The sequence below is a fragment of the Wyeomyia smithii genome, chromosome 1, assembly GCF_029784165.1.
Source record: "Wyeomyia smithii strain HCP4-BCI-WySm-NY-G18 chromosome 1, ASM2978416v1, whole genome shotgun sequence".
NCBI lineage: Eukaryota > Metazoa > Arthropoda > Insecta > Diptera > Culicidae > Wyeomyia > Wyeomyia smithii.
The window spans coordinates 173,666,590-173,687,523 of record NC_073694.1 but is presented as its reverse complement, the minus strand read 5'-3'; the positions used below and the strand labels follow the sequence as shown (position 1 = coordinate 173,687,523).

General features: G+C 38.8%; 2 protein-coding genes across 2 annotated transcripts; both read left to right on the top strand.

Moving 5' to 3' along the window:
- Positions 1 to 16,477: 16,477 nt before the first annotated feature.
- On the top strand, positions 16,478 to 17,415 carry LOC129728839 (uncharacterized). The gene is made up of 2 exons (XM_055687308.1): positions 16,478 to 16,702; positions 16,762 to 17,415. Exons 1-2 carry the CDS (start codon positions 16,481 to 16,483, stop codon positions 17,098 to 17,100), a joined length of 561 nt encoding a protein of 186 aa, XP_055543283.1. The 5' UTR covers positions 16,478 to 16,480; the 3' UTR covers positions 17,101 to 17,415.
- A 2,443-nt stretch (positions 17,416 to 19,858) lies between these two features.
- LOC129728848 (uncharacterized) lies at positions 19,859 to 20,557 on the top strand. Its single transcript, XM_055687316.1, has 2 exons — positions 19,859 to 20,084; positions 20,149 to 20,557. Exons 1-2 carry the CDS (start codon positions 19,866 to 19,868, stop codon positions 20,485 to 20,487), a joined length of 558 nt encoding a protein of 185 aa, XP_055543291.1. The 5' UTR covers positions 19,859 to 19,865; the 3' UTR covers positions 20,488 to 20,557.
- The last annotated feature ends 377 nt before the right edge of the window (positions 20,558 to 20,934 follow it).

Below are 20,934 nucleotides of genomic sequence, written 5' to 3'. Positions count from 1 at the left end.
TAAAGACCCCTCAGAAATAATTAATAGTTCTTGGAAACAGTTTGTTATTGGATGAACAGTGTCTTAAACAAAAGTAAGCGTTTAGTATCTATGCCAAATGGAATAAAATATAACAAAAAGAGCTCTTAGAAAGGGAACATGACCAACTAATCTTTAAATGAACAATGTTCCTATTTGAAAAATTTTGTCACAAACAATAACATTAAAATTATATTTTATATTGTTTCTCAAAAATGATGACACATCATAGGTTGGCAAAAAACTATACAGAGGTAATTACAAACTTCCAATAGTTCATTTCATGATGACTCTGAAATACGAATATATCTGAAATTGTAACATATGTACTTAAGTCCCAGCTATGATTCATTACTGAAATTTTGGGTTTATGAATAATGAAAAAAATTTTATCTCGCTAACGGTCCGTCCTACAGTTGTAATATGTTCGACAACTTTATGTCAATTGATGATATAAACAACTTTCCCGAAGCAACAAAATGGCTAGCACCATTTATTCAGAAGATAGATGTCAGCGCCATCTGTAGAAAAAAATTAATGCTGCCTGAATACATTTTTCAAAAAGATGTTTTTATGGTGAACAACATTGCCGAAGACATGAACACTGTGGAAACAACTGTTAAGGAGTTATGAGGTTTTGTCGCGCCAACGGACCAATTTGCCCCACTGTGCGGTTGCAGCCGTGTTGAGATCGAGGAAGAGGTTAGGGGTACGAATGAGGAACATCATGATCGCCAACTCCCTAAAGGTGAGCAAGGCACCGGGACCGGCTGGAAACCTAAACCTGCCAATCAGGCTGGCGTAAAAACGGCCCCCGTGCTGTTTCGGGCAGTCATGATGCAGAGGTGCCTGGATGACTGCCTCTTCCTGGAGAGGAGGAAGCGGCAGAATTTAGTCTTACTTCCAAAAGGTAGTAAACCGCCATGGGACCCATCGGCATACAGGCCTATCTGTCTGCTGGACACTGTGGGCAAGGTGCTCTAGAGGATATCCTTAACAGACTGATGAGGTAAACGGAGGGTTTAAACCAGGCAAGTACCAGGTTCGGTTTTCCGGGAGGGCACACTGGATGATATCCTATCCGTCACCAAGACGACGGAGGTAGTACTCCAGCACAAGAGAAGGGGCATGCACTTCAGGGGCATAGCGCTTGCGCTCAGGATTATCCTTGTACCGGTGTCAACATTCTGGAAATTCCTTCCAAAACCGAGTACTCGTTTACAACACGGAGGAAGGTCAGAAGTGCGTTCCAATTATCGCAGGTCTATCCTGGGACCGGTGTTGCGGAATGTCATGTATAACTAGGTGTTAAAACTCAATTTCTCTGAAGGAGTTCTACGGCTCAATTTCTCTGTAGCAGGTCTACGACGAGTCGATCGAGGACGAAGCTCACATTTAAGAGTCATGTCAACTATGCTTGCAAGAGGGCTTCAACGGCTATTGCAGCACTATCTCGAATAATGCCGAATAACTCAGAAGTGAATGGCAGCAAGCGTAAACTTCTTGCCAGCGTGGTGTCGCCCAGACTTAGGTATGGGGGCCCAGTGTGGTCCACAGTGCTAGGTATTAACAGTTGTTGTGATAAACTGGAAAGTACCTACAGGCTCATGTGGCTCGTGCGAGTGCGTTTCGAACAGTCTCATACGCTGTGGTGGGTATCGCTAACCTAAGCCTTAGCGGCGCTAATCGCTAACTCGCCAATTTCAAAAGTTAGCTCGCTAAACGATAAACCGACAAACACAATTTAGTGACTATACCGCTAATCACTAATCGCCAAATCACGACTTAAAGAAATACAAACGCTTGAGCCGTGTAGATTGTTCTCAGAGGCTTTTCTTTTTTTTCTAACGAGAATCATATAACTTTACCTGGCTACTAAACTGATGGGTGTGTCTTGCTCACAGGACTTCAGGTTGAAATATATTGACAGATTTATTATGATAATTGCTGCTTGAAAAACTGACCGAAACCGAAAAACAAAATAATTTCAGTTAACTAATGAATTTGTCGATTATCGAATTAGCGGTAAAAGTACACTCGAATTTTAACAAAGCTAACTAGATCGCTAAAAGTAGAAAAAGTTAGCTGAATCGCTAATCAGCTAACACAAGTTTAAATACGCTAGTTAGCGATTAGTGAATTGGCGGAACTGTGCCCACCACTGGTCATACGATGTAATCGGCGTTCTGTCCGGCATGGTGCCTATCAGTATAGCCATTAGGGAGACCAACGTGACACAAGGGGCATACCAGGTATCAGAAGATCATTATCGATGATCAGGAATGGTCCAATTCCACGAGAGGTAGATGGACGCACCGACTTATTGCGGTGGTATTCGGATAGGTCGGGAGGCGTCATGGAGAAGTTACCTTCCACCTGACACAGATCCCGTCAGAGCATGGTTGCTTCAAGCAGTATCTACACAGGTTCGGGCATGCGGGGTCCCCCATGTACCCCGAGTGCGTGGATGCGGGAGTGATTGCTGAGCATATCTTCTTCGTATGTCCTCGTTTTGCGCGTGCGCGGAGCGACATGATGGTAGTGAGCGGGCCAGACAGTACTCCGGACAACCCAGTTCACAGGATTTGGGGCGGTTCGCGCAGCTACCTCTCAAATAGTTCTAGAGTTGCAAAGCAGGGGTGGCATTGCGCGGCTCGATTCGAACGATTTTCGCTTTTTTCGAGTAGGTCACATACTGCCAGTTATGCTTTGAGCTTAAAAAAGGCTGTCATTGTCAATTGTCTTGCGGCTCATCTAACCCGCAAAGTCGAAAAAATAACGAAAAACAAAACATAACGCCCCCCAGCGATCGTTTAATTTTGATCGAGTTGCTCGAAACGAAATGCGCAATGTCACCCCAGGCGACAGGTTGACCACCGACACACCAGTGTTAACTAGTGTTAACTGCCAGTCTCGAAGTTAGTTAGCTTATTAGCTAAGAGACTTAATAGAACTAGGAGGTTGGACAGAGCATAAAAGCCGCTTCCTGAAGCAATACCTTGCGGTCGTCCCAAGGAGTGTTATGGGCTGGAGACTGGAGGGTTTTTAGTAGGTCAAACCTAAGTCAAACTCCACATTATCTGAGGTTGGTCTCTCAGGTGCAAAGCAAGTTGTTCCTCTACCTGAAATAAAAAAGGGCAGGATAGGTCTCGTTGTCTATCACAACCGCCACGTAGCGATTCACCGAGAAAATCGACTTGACCATCGTTATTCAGCCTCTGCTGCTGCGTGATTGCCTACAGCTCCGAGATCAGCGAACGGGACATTACTCAAACCCTCCCCCCCCCCCCCCCCAAAGCCATCCACGTGGTACGTGGATGGCCCCTAACCGAAAAGTAACAAAAATTATGACGGCCACACGCTTGTATGTGTTTCTGCAGGAAAACATACAGCCAAGAACAGCAATGCATGTGTTGGCAAAACTTCACTCGTTGCATTTGTATTTATGCAGCGATCATGTTCATTTCTGTCTCCTTATTCACACATAATAAGCCTCTCGCCCGTCAACCTCAAATGTCTAATCAGAAACACCACTGTTTCGTTCCCCAGTGTTTACTTGAAATGAAAATATCAGCTAGCTGGCATCCCGCCATGTTTCGAGGACTAACTTCTCAGCGTGTGTGTAAACAAGATAGCATATCACCGCCACTTTTCATACGCATAACATAGCATCTGTCAATGGGGCCCGCAAATCGCGGATCCGCTGCGATGTTAGCTGCGATGAAACAAAGCAAATAAGATAGAGATGCCAGCTAGCTGGAAAATATGCATTACTGTGAGCCCAGATTTGCGAATGTTGTTCGGGGTGGGCACGAGTTTTGTATCTTCAAACAGGTCCAGATGAGTTTCTATGAAGCACACATCGCATGTTTTAGATAGCTTGCATAAAGGCAAATGTTTGTGTTTTTCTCCGACGCAGTTTACAAATCGTGATGTGATTCCAAGACGCATTTGAAGTCTTTGAAATCATCAACGTTTGCATACTGTATGACGGGAAAAATGCTGCTTGGCAACTCTTGTCATGTTATTTCTTTATTCCGTATGCGTACAACAAACTAATACACGCACACCGCATGAATTGGAGATAGAAGGAACGGCTTAAGGTGAAATGGGACGGAATCCAAGCATCATTGCATCATTGTTGACACCACTACATCTTCACACTCATATGTGGTTGTATTGGTGTTGCCAGATTATTAGCTAATTTGTTCCCTCATCTACTGACTACTGCTGCTACCACCGAAAGTCAACGGCCGGCTTCGATCAGCTGTGCCGCAACGTTCTGTGGTGCTGCACAGCTTTTGAAAACTCACATTCAAAACAATTGCAAGGATAAAAAGGTAAACAAATGAAAAGGAATTTATCTCACCTTTACATTCGGCAGACTGATCAGAATATACCACATCGTTTGGGATATGTACAGGAACGTTAATAGATGATGAGGTTTCACAATCGTCGGAACTTGTAAGTTTTTGTTTTTTTTTTTTCGATTTATCTAACTGGTTGCTCCACGGATTTTCATATGTCCATGCCAAGGGATTCACAAGATTTCTCTTCATTTTTTTTGCGTTCTCGCGAGCAACCGCTGCTCTTCTTAGTTTAGTTAAACACGGCATGATGATCCAAAAACCACTAAAACCACACTTCACAAATGAGAACACTACTACTTCACATAACTCATTTCAAACTATATGCTCTAAATGCTCGCGCAGTGTGCTGACTTTGCTGCCAACACGGGCGCACAGTTTGACAGGTGCAAACGAGTTGAAAATAGAAAAAAGTAAAAAGGGTAATTTCGCGACGTGCTACACTTTAAAGGCAAGTTTTAGCCCATTTCGGTCGAGTTTTTGTGAAAATTAGATACGATCTCGATGATCATAAGTGTAAAGAGAAAAGTATACGTAGTTTGAGTGATTACGCGACTCGTACGTGCCGGTATTCGTGGAAAACATTCTAGTGGCTACCGGCGTGAGAATATAAACAATACCGGGAAAGAAAAAACAGCGGCGTGAAAAAAATCAAGATTAGAACGTTTTAAGGGTTTCACGCTAAAACCAAATGTGCAAATTTATTGAACTAGGTGCTCCGGTGCTGGGTTAGCATTTCGACAATAAAAATTGCAGGTTAGTCGTATAATTTATGATATTTATTAAGGCACTCTCGAAATGCATTAGTATGCAGGAGGAGGCCATCGCTCCTCCCATGCTTGAATTCGGTCCCCATTCACCTTAAGTTGCGATGACGGATTGTCTTGCCGTGAGTTAATGTACAGCTCTAAGTAGTGCTGGACATTAACCTGTGGCAAGGGGAATCGCCCTCGAAGCGCATGTACAACATATGCGACGGTGTTGTTTCTTGACTGGAGATGGATGGCATTTTTCGACAGAGAAAATTTTGCATGTGGTTTAAACGTCCATTATTAGATAGTCGTACCAAATACATAAGACATACGTAACACTCAGGAAGAAATCTTCCAAAAAAGTAGGTACAAAATAAACTACTCGAACGGTACTACACTCCGAATAAAATCACTGTTTGAGTAGTTTTTGAAGGCAGTGTACCTGCGCAGTCCTGCATTTGTCTCGTTCCTACTCGAAAAATGCTGCATTGATTTTGTAAATCACTTTTCGACAGTTCCTTATGGGATTTTCTTTGGGGCTTGATGAAGCCGATAAAAAGAAAATTCATTTTGTTCATTATTGGTCGAGCAGTTGGTCAGGACGAGGTACGGAGTACTATGGGGCAGGGTGTACCAGAAAAAAAACGCCAGTGTTACGTATGTCTTATGTATGTGGTCGTACTCTCGCAACACGTGCTAAATATGTGACAGTATGTGTTGTTACTTGACTGGAGATGAACTTTATTGCTTTTGAAGTAACAGATGTGTTACCTAAAGAGTCATTTCACGTTATTGCTAATTAAGAAATACGGAAAAACTTTGCGAGTAAATGTTGTAGACACCGGAACAGGCGTATCCGGCGTCCACAAAGTGTCGCACGGTGTCCGTTTTCGACGCGGTGAGGTACCGTTCTTTTAACGCGCACACTTCTGAACAGAGTAATTCACTGTTTTCGCCATCACGGTTAGAGTTCGACTGATAGAGCTGTCAATTTTTTTTCTGATGACTCATGGGTTACTATGATTGATGATTCATGGGTTGTTTCGTCAGTGCATGTGAAGATAAACCCATAGATAATCGGCAATGTTTGTCTATTTTTCAATGCAAACGTTGACATGTATTTATTAGCTCAAACAACACGACATTTCCAACACAGTTGACACTTATGGGCATAAACGATTAGAAACCGTTTACAGCCAAGTGAGGTGAGACATGCATTAACATTCAAAGCCCTCAATATTGGATATGTTTGTTAGCAAAATACAAATGTTGCTCTTCAGCACTGTCAAGAAAACTTAGGTTTTGCAATATTCTTAAACGCAAAAAGGCAATTTTCGTTTTTTTCTGTGCTTACTCCTTGCTAGAAACCAGATTTACAAAGTCTGGCAACGTTACTGCTACATCACTTCATCACTCCTTTTTACGTTGCACATGAAACAGCATTGAACGGCCCCTCCTCGCTTTGTTTACATTGTTTCTTAGCAGTCAGTGGGTGTACGTGTTACTTTTGCAACCGAGTGTTTTTTTCGGAAAAATAGCCTCGATCGTAACGTAATGCTGCAGTTGCCATATTCCGAGCTGGAAAACGGCATAAACACATAGTTCATGAGCTGTTCGATTGCAGATGTTTTGTATACCGTCCAAAAGATACATAGAGACCGGAAGTGTGAAAAAAAGATTTTGAGAGGAATGTCTGCCATGGTGCAGATCGTCAAGGGGCTTCTTAAGCGAAATCCTCAACGTAGTGACACTCAATTAAGATCTTGGTCAGATTCTGAAGGATAAACTTCAGACCAAGTCCTACAAGATCAAAGGGTTCAAGAGCTTCCGATGAGGCAGAAACAAGGAAGATTAGAAAATATTGTGTTTACCGACGTGAAATTCTTCACCGTTCAGCTGTTCAAGAACAAGCAGACCGACAGAGTTTGCGTGCATGCGTTCAAAAACCATCTTCCAAAAAGAAAATTAATTTTGTTTATATCGTTTTCGTTTTCAACACATTCACACGTATGTGTCAAAATAAAAAAAAAATGTGTCAAAATCGATTTGCTTTGATTATTGTTCTTCGCGTGTCAAACATCAGGTTGAGTTTTATTTATTTTATTTTGTTATTTTGTGATTTTTCAGTAAATTGGCAAATTTTTCGTACAGTAGCACAAACGCGATAAAAGACAATGGCGATAATAACCAAAACAAAAGTGACAGCTACCTTTGGTATTACGCACACCATTGCCACTGCTCGGGAACTGTTTTTTTTTTAGCTGCAAAGCGTAGTCCAGGACGGGATAGTCCTGCCGTAAAAACGAATTCGACAATAGTAATTAAGTAAAAAAAAAAATAAACTGTCAAAAGTAGCCACCAATCGGAAGCAACAAACAACTTTTCTCCTCTTATTTCTCAATAAATTCAATTTCATGCATGTCCACGTAAAGTTACAACTTTTATAGCTTATAACTCCAGAATTTATTAATAACTCATCATAACCACTTTGTTGTCAAACATGACACTGGTGATTGCGAATCTTAGAACGAGTGTGAATAACATACGCTACAGAACTCAGATGAAGTGTAGTTCACCACCAACCAACGATGGACATTCAACTGCAATTGGGCTTACTGCTTCTTGTGAGGGCTGTGATCGTGACTAACACTATAAAGCTCGATGTTATGTACGAAAGAATCGAACAGATAAGTGGACAGGATTACGCCGATAATAGTCGTCTGCGAGTTCGCAAATTCAACCGGACAGTTGCTGTTCTGGATGGATCTTTCGATATTTTTCAGCTTTTGGATAACAGTTATCGAGCAAGTTTCCAAGTTTAATTCAGCCTATATTGAGTATCATCTAAGCTTGCCTAATCCTCGCTTTCAGATAAGTCTTACAACAGCTTACAGCAGCCTTGGAAACAACCAGTTTATTCAGTACCCTATGAGGTTAGCCTCGCAAAGAATGTGCGACTTCATCAACACAACTTGGGCAGACTTTCATGTCTTCTATCAGAATAATACTGACTTACCACAGCCCGGCGAATGTCCAATCGCTCCCAAGCGGTACCATATTGAAAATCACATAATGGATTCAAGAATGTTTTCACCCTTCATTCCAAGGGGGTTGTGGAAACTACAGATAACCTTGTCAAAGGGAAATGTGTTTGACGAAAACCCTGTGTTGCAGTTGAATGTTTATGTCAAAGTTGAGCCTAAAGGAATATTTTATTAAGTTCGTTACTATTACCAAATAAAACTAAATATTTTTTGGAATGATCGTTTCAAACGGCACCAATTGTTCGGTAAGGAAGGTTAACTTTGTCGGTATTTTATTGAAATCACTTCTCTAGAAAATTCTCTTTGCTGCATCAATACCTGCAGTAATGGAAACGAAATAAGGTAAATGGCAATCTAAAATGATGCCAACTTATCACTATCATGAGAATAATCAATGCATTTTTTATGCTTCAAATCAGAATTGAAGGAGTAAATATATTTTTTTGTCCCTTATGACAGCAATAACAATTACTTGAACTACTGGGAGTTATTGAAGATATCGTAATTTTTATAAAATAAATGATGTTATATGCTGAAGCTGACCAAGCATGAGTTTTATTCGGTGAATATCAAACATTTTCGATGCCGAGAAGTTCCGCTAGAACCGTTCTGGGCGCCAATTTCAAATAATTTCGTTTAGTTTGCGGTTTGCAATGAAGCTACGAACAAAGGTTTTTCTGGTTCGAATATGTATGAAGAAGATTCGCTAATAAAAAAGAGTTTTATCCATTTATTTAGTATAAATTATTGTTCATATCGCTTTAACGTCTCAGCATTCACAAATGCACTTGAAGCGGAATACGTACCGAGTGGTTAGACACTATTACTGCTGGATGTGATATGTCCTTTGATTAACTGCACTACATCTGCTCGATTTTAATTACTTTTAATCTATCAGTTAAGTTGAAAAAATATTAAATCACTTAAACACTAAACCGAAACTTAAACAACGGGCATCACTTCTGCCTCGCGGAATAAAACTTAAGAGTTAACACCTAAACGAACCGCGGACTATCTATAACGACGTAGGCACCTGCCTCACGAGGGGTATCACTATAACGACTTCGGACTTCCTTGAAGTCCCAGCTTAAGTCTTCGCCGCTACTCCGGTCACTCCGGTTTTTCCCGCGGCGTCGTCTTCTCACGAGAGCGGGCCGCTCTTCCGTCTCTTTCCTCGCGAACGTGCCCGTGCACGGCTGATGCAATCGTTGTTGACTTTTTCGTAAATCCGCTCGGTTGCATGTTTTGATTAAACATCCGCGAATTGGAGTTTTTTGCTGTAAATATAAACTTAAAACATTCGAACTTGCGTTCGATTTAATAACTGAGGTATTGTTTTTGCCTCCATAATCAAAACAATACCTTCTTTGATTATGATCCACTTTTCATATTTTCATAACATGAGTGGTGGATGGAATTTCAAGTTTCAACACTTGCGATGTTGAAACAAATTGACAAGAGAAATGATTTCATCATCTTGTCCATGCATATTAATGACAAGTTTTTCCAAAGATGTTTTTTCCATTTAGGATTTTTCTTAATCCTTCTTTGGAAGAGAATGGAAATTAATTGTAACCGCCTAAAATCAGGTCGGCTCATAAAACCCCCACTGATCGAGTTTTTAATTAATGCAATTCATTAAAAACATGATGAAAGTATTTGGCATGGGTTACAAAAAAAAAAAATTTGAAGGAACCTGATTTTTGGATAATTTGGAAATGAAAGATCTTTTGCCTCTGTACCCTACTACTCTATTCCCTAGCTACTACTGTTCTATCCATACTATTCCGTACTCCTTCTCCTTCTCCTTTCCTGAGAGCCGTCCGCCCCCTTTCGTTCGCTCCTCTATCCACTCCTGTCTATCCTCCTTCCTTGGTATTATCCGTCCCATTAACACGAAGAATATTTGTTGTTTCAGGATCTTTCTTGGTTGACCTAAGTCCTGAATTCTGTTGAGATATATCCTAGATGTTACAGCTTTTAATCTTTATGCTCGGATATAACACCGATCATTTGTTGCACGTAGTCCTAAGACTTGATCTGGTGTTTCTCTACACTTATAATCCTGCCGATAAATTTGGGATTCTTCCTGTTCCCTGAAGACATAAACCCGTTTTCATCGATCCTGCTCTTCAGGTCTATCCCATTGCAAGTGGTGTAAAGTGTGTGTATATAATGACTTATCCGGCTTCTCCTAGCTGATAGAATAGTCTTATCTCCTTAAACATCTTTCTTGATTGATGATGAAAGACTGCTTTTCTCTTCCGTTTTATTCAACTGCTATATTAATTTCTGATTCAGTCAAATATATATTTACTGAATCCGTTCTAGATTCATCTCTCTCCATCCGTCTTTTATCTCCGCCGTCCGTTCGGTGAGTACTGATCCTTTTATCGTTCTCCTACTGTCTGACCCTAGTCTTAGTTCCTAACTTTATATCCCTATCTTTACGCTCTGAATATTTTAAATTGTATGTTACTTTACTTTTAATTTTAGTGTATTTTATTTATATTATAATAATTTTTTTTTTTTTTTTTTTTTTTTTTTTTTTTTTTTTTTTTTTTTTTTTTTTTTTATTCTCTACTCTCTCCTATTTTCAACTTCTTCCCAATTTGATACCTTTTTCATGTTTTCCCATTTAAGCATATATGTCTTTAATATTTATTAATAATGAAAACAATTTTAATTTTAATATTTCCATTTTCTTACTCAAAATATAGAGTCAAGAAAAATATTTTTCTCACAAATATATAATTTTGAGAATTCATGATAATTCACCCCTCTTGTCAATAATTAAGCCAAAAAATCTTATACCAAATTAAAAGTAAAAATATTGGAAATATGAAAGAAAAAAAAAAAAAACAGGTCTACAGCAATGCAAGTATTTAATACCGAAAAGGATAACCCAAAATTACACTTGCATTACCGTATAGCAGCAATCTACACTCACCATACTACCATACCATAGCGATAAAATTTCAGGAAATACTAGCGTTTAAATTCCGTCTACTATTTGTTTGGAAGGAGTATAGAGACACCGTAGTCCAACATCACACGGTCGTGTCTTGGATACGACCGGCCTACTACTTAACACTATAATTTGTTATTCAAAGAAATGTAACATTTTTTATACATTGAAAGAATACAAAAAAATGAAATTTAAATTAAATACGAAAAATAAGCCGATATATTTCAGCAGGTGCTTTGCTTCATAGAACCTAATACAGTCGCCGTTCGATAACTGCAAGACTTTTAACTGCAACGCTTTTTAACTGCAAGACCGATAACTGCAACAACTTTGCAGTTATCGGACCGCAATCCGTCAAATCTGATGTCAAAGTCATATTTGACATTGAAGTGGCAGATCTCGCGGGGGGATTCTAAATGCATTCGAAAATGAAAATTGTTGAATCTCTAGAAACATTTCAAAAGGTTTCTTTCATTTATCTCGATTTTTTTTCGATTTCGTTTACTTGTTGTCTCTTTATTCTAGATGGGAGATCATAGATCTTCACTATTAATCAATGAAGCAAAAGCACCATGTTATGTGGTTCACTTTCCGTAAGTATTATAAGAGGAAAAAAATATCCCTTGTGCATTGTTTGGCTAGCGTTAACTACTCATCGAGGTAGTGCATAGTAGATCACAAACAATACTTTGTGACCTAGCGTTATATAGACCATTTTACGAACTGACAGGTGTCACGGATCCTGCTGACATTGATGGTGCTTTTACTTGCGTTATGTCAGCGGTTCCGAGCTTTCTGTCAAAATTTCATTTATGAATTGAGTTCAGAAACGTCTCGTAAAATTGTCTATTGTAGTGATGAACTTTATCTTCGCCTACATATTGGTACATAACCAAGGCAGTTACTTGAACGCAATTAATTATAATGCGGAAATTTGAATATCAAATTCATTAATCGAACAGCTTGTCTATTTTAGTTTTCTGCTATTTTTTGCCACTATTTCATTAAAAAAAAAAAAAACATATCGACATCATTGAAAACAAAAATGGTGGTGACGGACCCCCCTCTAAATTTTGGCATGTGTCAAGTGTTGCAGTTATCGAACGGCATTCGATAACTGCAATGTAAACATGTTGCAGTTATCGAACGACGACTGTACTATGACATCAGTAGGTATTATTCACTATACTGCGCAGCATTTAGCGCTAACTGCTCCAAGCATAGAGTGACACTTCTAGATGCTATCTCGCCTTGTGCATGTTGTTCGTTATGAGAGCGAAATCATCAGGCGCCAAATGCGATGTAGGTACCTCGAAGAGATCAGGATAACACTTCAAAGTTGGCACGTGGCTGGTTGAGGCTGTCTGCGTGGCAATTGCGTTTTCCGTTCATATAAAAACCATACAAAAATATGTAAGTTACAGTATACAAAAAAAATCTCTCCAGCCCCTCTTCCAATTGACTTTTTTCTGTTGTTTTTCTAGTGAAAATCAGCTTAATATATTGAGCGTTCCTTCATGAGTTATCAATTTATAATAATTTATCATATTGCCATTGAAAATACGGCGTTTATATCTTTTCTTGAGATTTTATGTGATAAATTATGAAAAAGGGTGAAAAAATTACGCAAAAAAAGTTTAACCAGTCCCAAACGGATACTAAGATTCAAGCGTGTCATACAGAGTTTCAGATTCTGCAACTTTCTCGAATGTAAACATTATGTCTAGCTCTGGAAGTTCCAGTGCTCAAAATTCCAGTTTCGTGTTAAAAATTGAATGTTTTATGTTGCAAAATGCCCAAAAAGCACAAATTTCGATCAGCTAGATGCTTTATTACTTTACTTTAACTTTATAAACTTTATTACATGACAAAACTAGCAAAAGCTATTGTAATATTACCGATATTGTCCAGCTTCGGAAAGATCTAGCAACCGTATCTTCGTATCTTAAGCGATCGGAGCGTCCTGCAAAGATAATTGATCTAACCGTGAAGAAAGCGGAGCTGGACCGGGGGCTATCAGCTTCGAAAATTGCGAAACAGATTGAAAGTAAGTTTTCCATTCAGCTGACATCACAATTTGTACAGAATCGCCTTTATAAGACAACCGCCGGGCCGTTTACCTGATTGCCAGGTAAGGGATTCCATCCGGTCCCGGTGCCTTGCTCACCTTTAGGGAATTGGCGATTAAGATGAGTTCCTCATTCGTAACCCTTACCGCTCCCTCGATCTCGACCGCTGTTGTCGCTCATGGATTGAATGTTCAGCAGGTTGGCCGACCATTCTTGGTCTGTGTCAGAGATACTATGTTTTATGCGAGTAACATCGAACGATGTTCTATAATCTTGTTTTTAGAACGATACCTAATTCAGTCTACCTAGCAGTAGGAATGTTAGTTGCGCTAGAGTCAACAGATTTTTCAATTTACAGTAGTTTTCTAATTAAGACAATGAAGAGCATCCGAAAAGCTTACAGGGTGATCAATAAATTCGAATACAACTTTTTATCGTAGTATAGGTACGCACAATGTGCATTAGAGTAGATTGTCCAAAAAAAAACAAGTTTTTTTGTCTTCTATTTGAGGCACCAAACAATCCTAAATTTATTAGAAGTCGATAGATTTTTATGCTGCTTGGCGCATTGCTATCATTGTTTAGCTAATGTTTTGTTATTTTCATACAGAAAGTTTTTGAAAAACAAGCGGTTTTTAATAATTATTTTTTACTTTTTTCATCTTTTGTTAATTAAAAACAATTTAGGGTGTAATTTTTTTTCGGAAAGACACAACTATTATCTTTAACTTTGACGAAGACATCACACCGATCAAACTAACCATTCTGGTTCTAAAAATATTCGTTATCATCAATACCTTTTCTACATAGCTTTTATAAAATGAGTCGTGCTTAAACAAAATAATAATAATAGCACGAAATGTAAACATTCGGGAAAACATGCTGCAAGCGGTTTGATGATATGCTTTCTGCAAAGTATTTTACTGAACCTTGAAGAGATATTTTGGTGTGTAAGATTTGCGTACGAGAATCGGATCACTATCAGCTTTCTGCTTTCGTTATTAATTCTGCACGCTGTTGCTACGGAAGCCAAATCGGAACTAAAACTCATTGTTTAACTGGGGAAGCATTGTGATGAATTGAAAAAAAAAACATAGAACGTTCACATTATATAATTTTCAAGTCTAAAATAGAAATTAACCAGAAGCATAACCTCACCATCGTAAACCTTGCTCATAAAAGAGCTTACACGTCACAATCCCTGAGGCAGATACGGTGGAAACAAGTCAGCGTCAAGCAGCAGATTTTTCACGAAGTACTGCTTCGGCGCTAACGGGCACTCTCCAACCACCGGTAAATTAGTGTAATTCTCAAAGTATGGCTGATATAACCTCCAAGTTGTGTTGAAAAAATCGCACACTTTTTGCTGCGTTATTTTCAGTGGATACTGGGTGAACCTGCCAACAACAACGTGTTTTAGAAACAAGACTTGAGAAAATGTCATATTTTAATTGAATATTACATTTTTAGCTATTTCCATATAAGCGTTTTGCGAGTGATGAGGGATAAATAAAACAAAGATTTTTCACATCAATTCACAATTCATTTTTGTGGTTTTCCTGAGAAGACGATGAACAGCTCACGCCTTGGTTCAACTATTTGGTTTGCAACCATCAGCCACTAGGTAGCCAAATACGTTGGCTATCTAGTCTTCGATAACCGCCTTAATTGTAGTGGGACTACCAAGAACGATCAGTCTCAAGAGGCCAAGAATGTGTTCCCCGAAGACACTGAACTGAAAACGTTAAAATGCAGGCTTGTTACAATATTCTCAAAGACGAACCCAAGTTTAAAGAACTGCAATATTCGACGAGATTCATGAAACGAAAACGGAAGACGATTATCTACGCGATCAAATCTTGTTCGCTTACCTTCAAAGCCCTACTTGCAGCAGAAATTTCTCGATTATACTAAACCATCCTGAAAAATGTAACTGACGTTTGGCTTTAACCATCAAATCCATTAAGTCTTGTGGATAAAAAGTGGTTTGCCAAAGTAATCGCATACTGTACGTAAAGATTATCGAATTTCCATTTGTTGAATATTGAGTGCTTTTCACAACAAGTCTCATGGGAAACTAATAGCATGGGGTATTGAATCATTTACAAGGTGTCTGCGGTTTAAAACAACAAAATATACAACATCAGTGCGGAGAACGCAAAGTTGGTCTATATTAGTTGGTTCTTTTTAGGTTTCGCTGGTTAAATCTAATATAAAGTTGTTACAAAAATAGACCGCTGAAGATGCTCTAACAGGAACAAATGCTGCGTGTGAGTGTTTTTTGTCACAATTCAAATTGACAGATCGATGCCCCGTTATACTAGTTATACCACTTTCATAGGTTGTAAAAGGAGCCAGTTTTTGAATCAATTTTTGTTAGCAGTTCCCACTATGTGCAAACGGTAAGCTGATCTGTTGCAGCCAAGCGTCGGATGAAAACACACGAGATGAGTACCTGCTTGAATAACTTGATGATTTGATGATAATTTTTAACGTACGAGTTGCATGATGTACGGGAATATCGTTCTCCTATTTTTTTTCAATTTCGGTAAGTTCAATCAGTACAGAACCATGTTTAAGATTGAGAGTGCTGATGGATGTTCTTTGGCACTATCTTGTTTAACCAGGAAAATCATTCTAAATCAACTAAAAGTTGACTCCTCAAGCACCTATTCTTGACCTTTTTATAGATCTTTTTTTTTCTCGAATTTGTCATGAAACCCTCTACAAACAGCACCTTACTTTAAAAAGAAATAGTAGAGTTTCTATTTGAAGTATAACGCAAATGTCCACTTCTACATCGCTTTTGGTTCAAGAGTTTCTCAGCTGCTTCGAATGTTTTTTTGCTTTTATACGATTTAAACGTGCCTATAATTATTCCAGGGTGCATTAGAAATGCTTCAGTTGAATTAAAATTGTTCTGTTTTTTTTTTGGAATTTTGAGCAGTTTTATGGATTTTAACAAATCTATTGAAGTTTCAGTAAGGAATTCGAGGAATGCTAGCGGTTTTTAAAATTCTAAGAGCTCTAGGAGTTCTAAAGATCTAGGAAATTCTAAATATTTTTTTATTTTACAATAACATGAGACTTATCCTATTGGCGAAGAGTTAAAAATGTGCCGGAAAGTTGATGTTGTACCACTTGCAGCATGTTATGTAGGTTCAAATTTTAACACGATCTTCGAAGGCTTATCGCAAATTTTACGCAGTAGCAAAAACACGCTCCATTCCCTAGAACGGGAACAGTATTACAGCGCTCAGTGATGGACACTAGTCTGCGTTTGTTGGTTTTACTGGTGACTACGAAGTTTGTGGTGATGGCTTGGATAAAGTTTCCAATCGGTGCTATGTACGAACGAATCGAGCTGATCGACGGAGCAGACTTTCTTGACATCCGACACATTCGCGTACGCAAGTTTAACCGCACGGTTGCCGTTCTAGATGGAACCTTCGATCTTTTGAGGCAACTGGACGATAGATATGAGGCAAGTGTACAAACGGATCGCAACTTGAATGCAATTTCACTCGAGCATATCGTTTCCAGGTGTATGTTAGGGCAGCGTATAGCACCTTGGGCAACAACCAGTTTGTCCAATACCCAATGAGGTTGGCCTCGCAGAAAATATGTGAATTTTTTCGTACAACCTGGGCGGCGTACGAGTCGTATTACGAAGCTTGCTGCGACTTCCCGGCTCCCGACGAATGTCCCATCGTTCCGCAGACGTTCCACGTGAAGAACCATGTTCTCGATTCGGCGATGCTTCCACCGTACGTGCCGCGAGGGCTCTGGCGGTTGAGTATTTTCATGAAGAACACCGGCAACGGAGACATTTTATTGCACATTAATGTGTACGGCAAGATCGAAGCGACTGGTATATTTTGAGTATGCCGAAGAGTTTATTATTCCTATATCTGTCCTAAAATGTGTGCAAGTTGTCAAGCGATTCCATTTACTATATGACTTTGTATGGGTTCTGTTGCAAAAAGTATGCTCGGTGGCGTCACGTTACCTTTTCCGAAAATACCTCTATCTAAAACTGCTTTTTTTGCTGGTGATTGGTTCCGTTACATCCGCCCCCACCTAATCAAGCGAAAATCATCCAGAATCAAAGATTACTTGTGGAAACTACGGATATCGTCATCGAAGGGGAACGTGTATGACGGAACTACTGTGCTTCAGATAAATGCTTACATCAAAGTTGAGCCCAAGGGAATATTCTATTAAGTAAAGAATAAATTCTTTCAATGCATTCACATAGAAAATCAAAGAATCCCAATAACGTGGTTCAAACTTCCAATTGGAACTAATTTATTTGATAGAGAAGCTCGTTATTTACTCGTTCCCCGTTCACATCTTGTCCCCTAAAGGATTCTCTAAACACGAGGCAACAAAATAAGCAAAACTGTATTAGTATGAGAAAAAAAGTGCTAATCTCAATACAGAGCATTTCCAAAAAAATTCTCAGTTTTATGTTTTTTAATTGTTATTTAGATTTTGCTGAAACTTTCAATGAAGTTTCTATTAACAAATGATGCCACTTTGTTCTATTATCATTACTTTTGAAGCATTATTGTTTGAAAAGGGTAATGATGATAATAAATATTGTCAGAGTAAAAATCACAGGAGGGTTGTGTGCAAAGCCACGACCGCAAGGTTTAAGAAGAATACTTTTACAAGAATGATAACCCGGCTGCTTGCGTGTCAGTCATTTTGAAATCGGATTTGTTTCGTATATACCGCTTGTTAAGCACAGTATCAATAAATCGTAATAAACATCACACTGCAATGCATTTGCAGCAGCATCAAACCTCAGTTGTAGTTTATTAATGACCATTCATTATGCTCTTCCAAAAACATTTAGTAGCCTTGAAAAAGGCCGATTGTTGCAATTGCAATTTTCATTCAATTATTGCATAAATGCTTCATGGTCAAATATACTCGCTGCAACTGCTACGCTATTCCTAGCCATGCCACAGTTGTGGCCGCTATACGCTGCCATTGTAGGGATACCATCCGTCCTGATTTAGCAGGACATGTCCTGATTTTGGAGTCCTATTTGGGCGTCCTGATTTATTTTTTATATTATAGCATTTGTCCTGATTTTTTTAAGATATCTAATTTTGTTGTAAGGCAATGAGCAGAATTTTTGAAAATTGCTCAATAAGTGTTTTCGATTCCATGTCGCAACGCTCACTGCGATCGATTTTTTTTCATTGGTTGAAACTCAGTATAGTAATAAGAATTTTCGTTAATGCGTTTACTGTTACCATTGAGCATCTGGCATTTGTTAAGTTTAAGTTGAAACAGTTCACGTGTGTTAAATTTTTAAAGTATCTACTAATGCGTAACAATTCAAAGCGGTTTGATAAAAGTGGAGATACACTCATTTTTTCACTAGGTACTTTTCCACACGGATTTTCTAATAAACGGTTTTTTTTCACGTGGATTTTTAAATGGAAGGAATTTTGAATTACGCGTTTTTCCACGAGGTACATATCCCCGCGTAAATAAAAACTGAGTGTATTTTAAGTAAATAAAAGAGTGTTATATTGTATTTTAAAGGGTAAATCACATATTATGTGTTATATTTGCTCATACTTCGAAGAATAGAATGGCTTAGTCAAATTTGTGCCGAGAAAAGGTGTCCTGATTTCTAACTTCGACCAGATGGTATCCCTATGCCATTGGTATCCGCTGCCCCTGCATCAGCTGGCCCAGCTGCTATCGATGCTGAGATCCGCTGTAACTAGTGCGCTATTCATTGCTACGCCACAGCTGTGGCCGCTATTCGCTATGGCTGGTATCCACTGCTTTGCTACTGCTGCTTCTAAGGGATGACTGCTGTTGTCGCTGTCTAGAACTATTATGAGCAGCTTCGGCATATTTTCAATTGCAAGGTATATGATTCTGTCGACCGTGCTTGGGGAGCAATCATGCAACGACCAAGCAGAGTTCGAATTTTTCGTTTTGACAAGGCTTGACTATTTTCAATAGTACAATAGTTTGAATAATAAAATTACAATTATCTTCATTTGGGACGAATCTTAGAAGATTTTCCAATCTATTGCTGCAAGAACGAAGGAAATCCATCGAATACTAACCGATTTATTAGCATTTGAAATTGGACGTATTTTTCACTTTTTTCGGTTTTAGATTTTTATTTCACATCCCTATGTAGCCGAACTTCCTAAGAGAAGTATTCTACTTCAAAACCAATCGACCTCCGGTAAATTGCGCACTGTTAGGGGCCCCAAATAAAAAACAAAAAACTTGGTTCTGGTTGTGTGTTATGAATTTTATTTTTACATATAACGACCCTCCACTCTAATGCACATACTACGATAAAAAGTTGTATTCGAATTTATCGAACACCCTGTAATCTTTTGGACTGTTCTTTATTCTCCCAATTAGAAAACTACTGTAAATATAATAAATCTGTTGTCTCTAGTGAAACTTATACTGAACTAACTAAACTGAATTGTGTATCGTTGTTCTAAAAACAGAGCTATCGATAATCATTTGTTGTTACTCGCACAAAACATACCTTAGACTGTCGGTGATAAAGTTTATTGCCCGTTCACTAGCTGCATAAAATTACTGGTGGTGTCTTACGTCAAATCAGTTTTAGTGCAGAGATTGAACCAACTATGAACAACCGGCCGAAGTGTACTTTATTAATCCTTCTAGTGGTCACCGCAGCAGTAATTGTCTCTGCCAGCATTGATGTTATGTTCGAAAAAATCGAACAAGTTAATGGTACGCACATTTATGATCTCAGTAAAATCAGAGTGCGCAAGTTTAACCGGACAATTTGGGTGCTGGATGGTACCATGGATTTGCTAGTCGATGGAGACGACCGATATGAGGTCTGCTTCGTAAGTTCTATTGTCTTTCAAACAAACCATTGATCTTTTTCATCATTATTTTTAGATATCTGTCATCGCAGCCTACAGTTCTTTAGGCAACAACCAGTTCAACCAGTATCCGATGAAGATTGCCCCACATAGATTGTGCCAATTCTTCAGTACGACCTGGAGGGAATATTATTCGTACTTTAAGGATTGCACTAACTTCCCGGAAATCGGAGCATGTCCTGTAACCGCAAAGCAGTACTACGCGAAAAATCTTATACTGGATTCCAACATTTTTCCACCCTATCTGCCTCGAGGACTGTGGCGATCAAGTGTGATTATGAAAATGGTCGGCAATGAGGACATCGTAGCTCGCACGGATGTTTATTTCAAAGTTGAACCTAAGGGAGTGTTCTGATGTGTTTACTTGTACTGCTATAGAAGTTGAAAATGAATATTTTAAAACAATTTCTACTGGGAAAAGCATATCCACCTCCAGTAAAAAAATAGTGTTTTTCCAAAAAAAACAGCAGAAAATAAAAAACACGGTTAGTTGTTGTTCAGTTAGTTATTTATTCATATTCATGTGAAAACAAAACCAATTCAAGCGAGTTCAAAATAAAAAACAAATTCTCTTGCATATGAGACATGATGTTAAAAAAAGTTAGAATATAACGCAAAAAAACTAGTAGTCGAGGTGACTTTTACACGCTGAATGTGTGGAACCCTAACCACGTAAAGAACTGTTGTCACTGACAGTACTAATATATAAAATCTACATCCGCATTATCTATAACCCCACGCCCCGATCAGGAGTTGCTGACATCTTAGACCAACCAGGGAGCTATTGGAATTAGACGCTTTA